Raw genomic sequence first — 10,304 nt, forward strand, 5'->3', positions numbered from 1 at the left:
CCCTCCGCCCCCCCCATGGCTGCGTGTGGGGCTGTCAGGGGCCGGAAGCGTTGAGCGGGTGACAAGGTCTGGGTGATGTTCCTCAAGCGTCCCCCTCCCCGTGTCCCCTCCGGGGGGGTCCTTCACCCCAGCCCTGGTGGCCCCCAGTCCAGGTGGCCACCAACATCCCTGTCCCCCATCCCCGGTGGCCCTGGTGGCCCCTGTGGCCTCGGTCCCAGTGGCTCCTACATCCCTATCTCCATCCCTGGTGGCCCTGGTGGCCCTTGTTCCCATCCCTGGTGGTCATGGTGGCCTCCAGTCCCAGTGGCCACCAACATCCCTATCCCTGGTGGCCCCTGATACCCCAGTGGCCCTTGTGGCCTCCATCCCAGTGGCTCCAACATCCCTGTCTCCATCCCTGGTAGCCCTGGTGGCCCTTGTTCCCATCCCTGGTGGCCCCGGTGGCCCCCAGTCCCAGTAGCCACCAACATCCCGGTCCCTGGTGGCCCCTGATACCCCAGTGGCCCTTGTGGCCTCCATCCCAGTGGCTCCAACATCACCATCTCCATCCCTGGTGGCCCTTGTTCCCATCCCTGGTGGCCCTGGTGGCCTCCAGTCCCAGTAGCCACCAACATCCCGGTCCCTGGTGGCCCCCGACCCCAGTGGACCTTGTGGCCTCCATCCCAGTGGCTCCAATATCCCTGTCTCCATCCCTGGTAGCCCTGGTGGCCCTTGTCCCCATCCCTGGTGGCCCCCAGTCCCAGTGGTCACCAGCATCCCTGTCCCCAATCCCGGGTGGCCCTGGTGGCCCCTGTCCCCAAGTGCCTCCAACATCCCTTATCCTATTCCTGGTGGCCCTTGTCCCCAGCCCTGGTGGCCCTGGTGGCCCCCAGTCACAGTGGCCACCAACATCCCTGCCTCTGGTGGCCCCCCAACTCCGGTAGCCCTTGTGGCCTCCATCCCAGTGGCTCCAATATCCCTGTCTCCATCCCTGGTAGCCCTGGTGGCCCTTGTCCCCATCCCTGGTGGCCCCCAGTCCCAGTGGTCACCAGCATCCCTGTCCCCAATCCCGGGTGGCCCTGGTGGCCCCTGTCCCCAAGTGCCTCCAACATCCCTTATCCTATTCCTGGTGGCCCTTGTCCCCAGCCCTGGTGGCCCTGGTGGCCCCCAGTCACAGTGGCCACCAACATCCCGGTCTCTGGTGGCCCCCCAACCCTGGTAGCCCTTGTGGCCTCCATCCCAGTGGCTCCAACATCCCTGTCTCCATCCCTGGTAGCCCTGGTGGCCTTTGTCCCCATCCCTGGTGACCCCCAGTGCCAGTGGTCACCAACATTCCTGTCCCCCATCCCCAGTGGCCCTGGTGGCCCCTGTCCCCAAGTGGCTCCAACATCCCTTATCCCATTCCTGCTGGCCCTTGTCCCCAGCCCTGGTGGTCATGGTGGCCCCCAGTCACAGTGGCCACCAACATCCCTGTCCCCCATCCCCGGTGGCCCTGGTGGCCCTTGTGGTCTCCATCCCAGTGGCTCCAACATCCCTGTCTCCATCCCTGGTGGCCTTGGTGGCCCCTAGTCCCAATGGCCACCAACATCCCTGCCTCTGGTGGCCCCCCAACTCCGGTAGCCCTTGTGGCCTCCATCCCAGTGGCTCCAATATCCCTGTCTCCATCCCTGGTAGCCCTGGTGGCCCTTGTCCCCATCCCTGGTGGCCCTTAGTCCCAGTAGCCACCAACATCCCTGTCCCTGGTGGCCCCCAACCCCAGTGGCCCTTGTGGCCTCCATCCCAGTGGCTCCAACATCCCTGTCTCCATCCCTGGTAGCCTTGGTGGCCCTTGTTCCCATCCCTGGTGGCCCTGGTGGCCCTTGTCCCAAGTAGCTCCAACATCCCTTATCCCATTCCTGGTGGCCGCTGTCCCCATCCCTGGTGGTTGTGGTGTCCCTCAGTCCCAGGAGGCACCAACATCTCTGTCCACATCCCTGGTGGCCCTCGTCCCTGATGGCACCACCATCCCTCTGGCCCCATCCCTGGTGGTTCTGGCATCCCTTGTCCCCATCCCTGGTGGCTCCAGCGTCCCCATCCTTGGTGTCTTCACTGTCCCCCATCCCTGTCCCCCATGGCTCCACCATTCCTGTCCCCCCGTCCCCATCCCTGGTGGCCCCTGTCCCCATTCCTGGAGGCTCCAGTGTCCCTCTAACACCACCCCTTGTCCCTGATGGCTCCACCATCCCAGTCCCCATCCCTGGTACCTCCATCATGCCCATCTCTGGTGGCTCCACCAGCCCCATCCCTGATGGCTTCAGTGTCCTCATAACACTGTCCCCGCCCCCGGTGGCTCCACCAACCCCATCCTTGGTGGCTCTTCCAACCCCACCCCTGGTTCCTCCACCAACCCCATCCTTGGTGGCTCTTCCAACCCCACCCCTGGTTCCTCCACCAGCCCCATCCTTGGTTCCTCCACCAGCCCCACCCTCGGTCCCTGAATCCCCATCTTTGGCCCCTCCACCATCCCCATCCTTGGTCCCTCCATCCCCATCCTTGGTCCCTCTCCCCTGACCCCAGTGACCCTTGTGGCCTCCATCCCAGTGGCTCCAATATCCCTGTCTCCATCCCTGGTAGCCCTGGTGGCCCTTGTCCCCATCCCTGGTGGCCCCCAGTCCCAGTGGTCACCAGCATCCCTGTCCCCAATCCCGGGTGGCCCTGGTGGCCCCTGTCCCCAAGTGCCTCCAACATCCCTTATCCTATTCCTGGTGGCCCTTGTCCCCAGCCCTGGTGGCCCTGGTGGCCCCCAGTCACAGTGGCCACCAACATCCTGGTCCCCCATCCCCGGTGGCCCTGGTGGCCCTTGTGGTCTCCATCCCAGTGGCTCCAACATCACCATCTCCATCCCTGGTAGCCCTGGTGGCCCTGGTGGCCCTTCTTCCCATCCCTGGTGGCCCTGGTGGCCCCCAGTCCCAGCGTCCACCAACATCCCTGACCCTGGTGGCCCCCAACCCCAGTGACCCTTGTGGCCTCCATCCCAGTGGCTCCAATATCCCTGTCTCCATCCCTGGTAGCCCTGGTGGCCCTGGTGGCCCTCCTGCCCAGCCCTGGTGGCCCTGGTGGCCCTCCTGCCCAGCCCTGGTGGCCCTGGTGGCCCCCAGTCCCAGTGGCCACCAACATCCTGGTCCCCCATCCCCGGTGGCCCTGGTGGACCTTGTCCCCACATGGCTCCAGCATCCCTTATCGCATTCCTTGTGGCCCCTGTCCCCAGCCCTGGTGGCCCTGGTGGCCCTTGTCCCCACGTGGCTCCAGCATCCCTTATCGCATTCCTTGTGGCCCCTGTCCCCAGCCCTGGTGGCCCTGGTGGCCCTTGTCCCCACGTGGCTCCAGCATCCCTTATCGCATTCCTTGTGGCCCCTGTCCCCAGCCCTGGTGGCCCTGGTGGCCCTTGTCCCCACGTGGCTCCAGCATCCCTTATCGCATTCCTTGTGGCCCCTGTCCCCAGCCCTGGTGGCCCTGGTGGCCCTTGTCCCAAGTAGCTCCAACATCCCTTATCCCATTCCTGGTGGCCGCTGTCCCCATCCCTGGTGGTTGTGGTGTCCCTCAGTCCCAGGAGGCACCAACATCTCTGTCCACATCCCTGGTGGCCCTCGTCCCTGATGGCACCACCATCCCTCTGGCCCCATCCCTGGTGGTTCTGGCATCCCTTGTCCCCATCCCTGGTGGCTCCAGCGTCCCCATCCTTGGTGTCTTCACTGTCCCTCATCCCTGTCCCCCATGGCTCCACCATTCCTGTCCCCCCGTCCCCATCCCTGGTGGCCCCTGTCCCCATTCCTGGAGGCTCCAGTGTCCCTCTAACACCACCCCTTGTCCCTGATGGCTCCACCATCCCAGTCCCCATCCCTGGTACCTCCATCATGCCCATCTCTGGTGGCTCCACCAGCCCCATCCCTGATGGCTTCAGTGTCCTCATAACACTGTCCCCGCCCCCGGTGGCTCCACCAACCCCATCCTTGGTGGCTCTTCCAACCCCACCCCTGGTTCCTCCACCAACCCCATCCTTGGTGGCTCTTCCAACCCCACCCCTGGTTCCTCCACCAGCCCCATCCTTGGTTCCTCCACCAGCCCCACCCTCGGTCCCTGAATCCCCATCTTTGGCCCCTCCACCATCCCCATCCTTGGTCCCTCCATCCCCATCCTTGGTCCCTCAATCCCCATCCCCGGTCCCTCAATCCCCATTCTTGGTTCCTCCTCCATCCCCATCTTTGGTCCCTCGATCCCCACCCCTAGTTCCTCCACCAGCCTCATCCCTGGTCGCTCAATCCCCATCCTTAGTCCCTTGATCCCCATCCCTGGTTCCTCCACCATCCCCACCCTCGGTCCCTCAATCCCCATCCCCGGTCCCTCAATCCCCATTCTTGGTTCCTCCTCCATCCCCATCTTTGGTTCCTCCACCATCCCCACCCTTGGTCCCTCCATCCCTATCCCTGGTCCCTCCATCCCCATCCTTGGTTGCTCCATCTCCATCCCTGGTCCCTCCATCCCCATCCTTGGTTCCTCGATCCCCATCCCTGGTTCCTCCACCAGCCCCATCCCTGGTCCCTCAATCCCCATTCTTGGTTCCTCCTCCATCCCCATCTTTGGTTCCTCCACCATTCCCACCCTCAGTCCCTCAATCCCGATCCCTGATTCCTCCACCATCCCCACCCTTGGTCCCTCAATCCCCATCCCTCGTTCCTCCATCATCCCTATCCTTTGTCCCTCAATCCCCATCCTTGGTTCCTCGATCCCCACCCCTAGTTCCTCCACTATCCCTATCCTTTGTCCCTCAATCCCCATCCTTGGTTGCTCCAACTCCATCCCTGGTCCCTCCATCCCCATCCTTGGTTCCTCGATCCTCACCCCTGGTTCCTCCACCATCCCCACCCTTGGTCCCTCAATCCCCATCCCTGGTTCCTCCATCATCCCCATCCTTGGTTGCTCCATCTCCATCCCTGGTCCCTCCATCCCCATCCTCGGCTCCTCCACCATCCCCATCCTTGGTTCCTCAATCCCCATCCCTGGTTCCTCCATCAGCCCCATTCCTGGTCCCTCAATCCCCATCCTTGGTTGCTCCATCTCCATCCCTGGTCCCTCCATCCCCATCCTTGGTCCCTCAATCCCCATCCCCGGTCCCTCAATCCCCATTCTTGGTTCCTCCTCCATCCCCATCTTTGGTCCCTCGATCCCCACCCCTAGTTCCTCCACCAGCCTCATCCCTGGTCGCTCAATCCCCATCCTTAGTCCCTTGATCCCCATCCCTGGTTCCTCCATCATCCCCATCCTTGGTCCCTCGATCCCCACCCCTAGTCCCTCCCCCAGCCTCATCCCTGGTCGCTCAATCCCCATCCTTAGTCCCTTGATCCCCATCCCTGGTTCCTCCATCATCCCCATCCTTGGTCCCTCGATCCCCACCCCTAGTCCCTCCCCCAGCCTCATCCCTGGTCGCTCAATCCCCATCCTTAGTCCCTTGATCCCCATCCCTGGTTCCTCCATCATCCCCATCCTTGGTCCCTCGATCCCCACCCCTAGTTCCTCCACCAGCCCCACCCTCGGTCCCTCAATCCCCATTCTTGGTTCCTCCTCCATCCCCATCTTTGGTTCCTCCACCATTCCCACCCTCAGTCCCTCAATCCCGATCCCTGATTCCTCCACCATCCCCACCCTTGGTCCCTCAATCCCCATCCCTCGTTCCTCCATCATCCCTATCCTTTGTCCCTCAATCCCCATCCTTGGTTCCTCGATCCCCACCCCTAGTTCCTCCACTATCCCTATCCTTTGTCCCTCAATCCCCATCCTTGGTTGCTCCAACTCCATCCCTGGTCCCTCCATCCCCATCCTTGGTTCCTCGATCCTCACCCCTGGTTCCTCCACCATCCCCACCCTTGGTCCCTCAATCCCCATCCCTGGTTCCTCCATCATCCCCATCCTTGGTTGCTCCATCTCCATCCCTGGTCCCTCCATCCCCATCCTCGGCTCCTCCACCATCCCCATCCTTGGTTCCTCAATCCCCATCCCTGGTTCCTCCATCAGCCCCATTCCTGGTCCCTCAATCCCCATCCTTGGTTGCTCCATCTCCATCCCTGGTCCCTCCATCCCCATCCTTGGTCCCTCAATCCCCATCCCTGGTTCCTCCATTATCCCCATCCTTGGTCCCTCAATCCCCATCCCTGGTTCCTCCATCATCCCCATCCTTGGTCCCTTGATCCCCACCCCTAGTTCCTCCACCAGCCCCATCTCTGGTCCCTCAATCCCCATCCTTGGTTGCTCCATCTCCATCCCTGGTCCCTCCATCCCCATCCTTGGTTCCTTGATCCTCACCCCTGGTTCCTCCACCATCCCTATCCTTTGTCCCTCAATCCCCATCCCTGGTTCCTCCATCATCCCCACCCTTGGTCCCTCAATCCCCATCCCTCGTTCCTCCATCATCCCTATCCTTTGTCCCTCAATCCCCATCCTTGGTCCCTTGATCCCCACCCCTAGTTCCTCCACCAGCCCCATCCCTGGTCCCTCAATCCCCATCCTTGGTTGCTCCATCTCCATCCCTGGTCCCTCAATCCCCATCCTTGGTCCCTCAATCCCCATCCCTGATTCCTCCACCATCCCCATCTTTGGTTCCTCCACCATCCCCACCCTTGGTCCCTCAATCCCCATCCCTCGTTGCTCCATCATCCCCATCCTTGGTCCCTCAATCCCCATCCTTGGTTGCTCCATCTCCATCCCTGGTCCCTCCATCCCCATCCTCAGTTCCTCCACCATCCCCATCCTTGGTTCCTCGATCCCCACCCCTAGTTCCTCCACCAGCCCCATCCCTGGCCCCTCAATCCCCATCCTTGGTTGCTCCATCTCCATCCCTGGTCCCTCAATCCCCATCCTTGGTTGCTCCATCTTCATCCTTGGTCCCTCCATCCCCATCCTTGGTTCCTCGATCCCCATCCCTGGTTCCTCCACCATCCCCATCCTTGGTTCCTCGATCCCCATCCCTGGTTCCTCCATCATCCCCATCCTTGGTCCCTCAATCCCCATCCTTGGTCCCTTGATCCCCATCCCTGGTTCCTCCATCATCCCTATCCTTTGTCCTTCAGTCCCCACCCTTGGTCCCTCGATCCCCATCCCTGGTTCCTCCACCAGCCCCATCCTTGGTCCCTCAATCCCCATCCTTGGTTCCTCCTCCATCCCCATCTTTGGTTCCTCCACCATTCCCACCCTCAGTCCCTCAATCCCGATCCCTGATTCCTCCACCATCCCCACCCTTGGTCCCTCAATCCCCATCCCTCGTTCCTCCATCATCCCTATCCTTTGTCCCTCAATCCCCATCCTTGGTTCCTCGATCCCCACCCCTAGTTCCTCCACTATCCCTATCCTTTGTCCCTCAATCCCCATCCTTGGTTGCTCCAACTCCATCCCTGGTCCCTCCACGAGCCCCCCCGGGGACGCGTCAGTCGCCTCCTCAGCCGCTTCGCCCCACGGCCCCCCGCCCGCTCGCTCAGCACCGAGGGGCTCCCCGACAGCCCCCCCGGGACCTCCCCCCACCGCCATCCTGCCGCCAGGGAGGAGGAGGAGGAGGAGGAGGAGGAGGGGCAAGGGGGGGCTGAGACCCACGGCGGGGTCAAGGGGTGTGGGTCGGCCGTGGGTCTGGGGACAGTTGAGGGTCTGGGGACAAGGGTGGGCGTGGGGACAGTTGAGACGCGGGGGGTGGTCAAGGGCGTGGGGGCAGCTGAGGGACAGCAGGGGGGTGAGACCCATAGGGCGGTCAAGGGCCATGGGTTGGCCGCCAGCGTGGGGACAGTTGAGGGTGTGGGGGCAACCAAAGGTGTGGGGACAGTTGAGACACGGGGAGCGGTCAAGTGCGCGGGGACAGTTGAGGGACAAGGGACAGCTGAGGGACAGCAGGTGGCCGAGACCCATAGGATGGTCAAGGGCCATGGGTTGGCCACCAGCCCAGGGACAGCAGAGGGTCTGGGGACAAGCAAGGACCTGGGGGCGGTCAAGACGCGGGGGTCAGTCAAGGGTGTGGGGACAGCGGAGGGACAGGGGGTGGCCGAGGGCTGTAGGACGGCTGAGGGCCACAGGTTGACCATCAGCCCGGGGGCGGTGGAGGGACAGGGGACAACCAAGGACCTGGGGACAGTGGAGACACGGGGGACACTCAAGGGCCTTGGGATGGTCAAGGGATGGGGCTTAACCAAGGGGGTGGGGACAGCCGAGGGACAGGGGACGGCCGAGGGCTGTAGGACGGTCAAGGGCCATGGGTTGGCCACCAGCCTGGGGACAGCTGAGGGTCTGGGGACAACCAAGGAGCTGGAGACAGTTGAGGGACGGGGGACAGCCAAGGGCTTGGGGACACTTGAGGGACAAGGGACGGTTGAGGGGTGTAGGACAGTCAAGGGCCATGGGTTGGCCACCAGCGCCGGGCCAGCTGAGGGCCAGGGGACCACCAAGGACATGGGGACAGTTGAGACATGGGGGACAGCCAAGGGCACGGTGGGGACAGTTGAGGGACGGGGGGCAGCTGAAGGCTGTAGGGCAGTCGAGACCCATAGGACCACCAAGGACCATGGGGTGGCCACCAGCCCAGGGACAGCTGAGGCCCAGGGGACAACCAAGGACCTGGGGACAGTTGAGGGCCAGGGGACAGCTGAGGGACAGCAGGTGGCCGAGACCCATAGGACGGTCAAGGGCCACGGGTTGGCCACCAGCCCAGGGACAGTCGAGGCCCAGGGGGCAACCAAGGACTTGGGGACAGCGGAGGGCCAGGGGACGGTCAAGGGGATGGTCAAGAGCTGGAAGATGGTTGAGGGACGAGGGACACCGGGGGGACAGGGGGGGACAGTAGATGGCCATGATGGCACCACGACAGCCGAGGGTTCAACCAAGGGCTCTGGGCCCACCACGGCGGCCATGACACCCACGGCGACCCCAACGGTGGTGACACCCGTGGCCACCACGCCACCCACCACGCCGGTGGCGGCCACCACACCCCCGGCGGCCATGACACCCCCTCAGGGGCGTGCCGAGGGCGGACCTGTTCCCTGTCCTCGTCTCCTGTCCCTTGTTGGACCCCTTGTCCCCATCCCTGTCCCCTCCTGGACCTTCGGTGGCCATGAGAGGGGCACCCCGCCGCGAGCCCGGACCCCCCCCGGCCCACCCGGCCCTCCAACGCCGCAGCGGCAACACCATCACCGTGCGTCCCCGGCGGTGTTGTGCCCCCCTTTGTGTGGCCTCAACATCCTGCCACCCTCCGCCTTGTCCCCATCCCCATCCTCTTCTGGACGCCATGATGTCCCCATCCTTGTCCCCTTCCAGCATCTTCTCCCTGTCCCCATCCTTGTCCCCTCCTGGAGACCCTTCCCCATCCCCATCCTCTCATGGAGACCCACAACTGTCACCATCCCCCATCCTTGTCCCCTCCTGGACCTTCCTGTCCCCATCCCTGTCCCCTCCTGGACCTTCCTGTTCCCTGTCCTCGTCTCCTGTCCCTTGTTGGACCCCTTGTCCCCATCCCTGTCCCCTCCTGGACCTTCTTGTCCCCATCCCTGCTCCGTGTCCTCTCCTGGACCACATTGTCCCCATCCTTGTCCCCTCCTGGATGTCCCTGTCCCCACCCGTGATGTGTGTCCTCTCCTGAACCTTCCTGTCCCCATCCCTGCTCCGTGTCCCCTCCTGGTGTGTCCCCTCCTGGACTTCAATGTCCCCATCCTTGTCCCCATCTCTGTCCCCTCCTGGATGTCCCTGTCCCCATCCCTGGTCGGTGTCCCCTCCTGGACCTTCCTGTCCCCCCTCCTCATCCCCTTGCTGGACCCACCCCAATCCCTGTCCCCCAGATGGACCCCTTGTCCTCATCCCTGTCCCCTCCTGGACCTTCCTGTCCCCATCCCTGGTCCGTGTCCCCTCCTGGACCACACTGTCCCCATCCTTGTCCCCATCTTTGTCCCTTCCTGGACTTCCATGTCCCCATCTTTGTCCCCATCTCTGTCCCGTCCTGGATGTCCCTGTCCCCATCCCTGGTTGGTGACCCATCCTGGACCTCCTTGTCCCCATCCTTGTCCACGTCCTTGTCCCCTCCTGGACCTCCTTGTCCCCACCTTTGTCCCCATCCTGGATCTCCTTGTCCCCATCCTTGTCCACGTCCTTGTCCCCTCCTGGACCTCCCTGTCCCCACCTTTGTCCCCATCTCTGTCCCCATCCTGGATCTCCTCGTCCCCACTTGGACCCTTGTTCCTGTCCCCTCCTTGTCCCGTGTCCCCATCCCTGGCCCTTCCTGGGGTCCCCACCCCATGTCCTTGTCCCTGTCCCCCCTTTTCCCCCCC

The 10,304-nt window shown here is 63.5% G+C and overlaps 2 protein-coding genes across 2 annotated transcripts in view; one reads left to right on the forward strand and one right to left on the reverse strand.

Annotated features, from left to right (window-relative positions):
* LOC106898698 overlaps nt 1-3,904 on the reverse strand; it is an 11,132-nt gene extending 7,228 nt beyond the window's left edge. Inside the window, exon 1 of the mRNA XM_014960107.1 lies at nt 3,866-3,904. Coding sequence (XP_014815593.1) covers nt 3,866-3,904 — 39 coding nt within the window. The remainder of the gene's footprint in view (nt 1-3,865) is intronic.
* Nucleotides 3,905-4,310: 406 nt separating this feature from the next.
* Nucleotides 4,311-10,304, forward strand: part of LOC106898699 (proline-rich protein 36-like) — a gene marked incomplete at its 5' end in the record, with an annotated part of 20,889 nt that continues 14,895 nt past the window's right edge. Inside the window, 4 exons of the mRNA XM_014960109.1 lie at nt 4,311-5,105; nt 5,194-5,216; nt 5,461-7,431; nt 7,545-9,178. Of these exons, the coding sequence (XP_014815595.1) occupies nt 4,311-5,105; nt 5,194-5,216; nt 5,461-7,431; nt 7,545-9,178 (4,423 nt within the window). The remainder of the gene's footprint in view (nt 5,106-5,193; nt 5,217-5,460; nt 7,432-7,544; nt 9,179-10,304) is intronic.

This window comes from Calidris pugnax, unplaced genomic scaffold (genome assembly GCF_001431845.1).
Source record: "Calidris pugnax isolate Ruff unplaced genomic scaffold, ASM143184v1 scaffold548, whole genome shotgun sequence".
NCBI classification, from domain to species: Eukaryota; Metazoa; Chordata; class Aves; order Charadriiformes; family Scolopacidae; genus Calidris; species Calidris pugnax.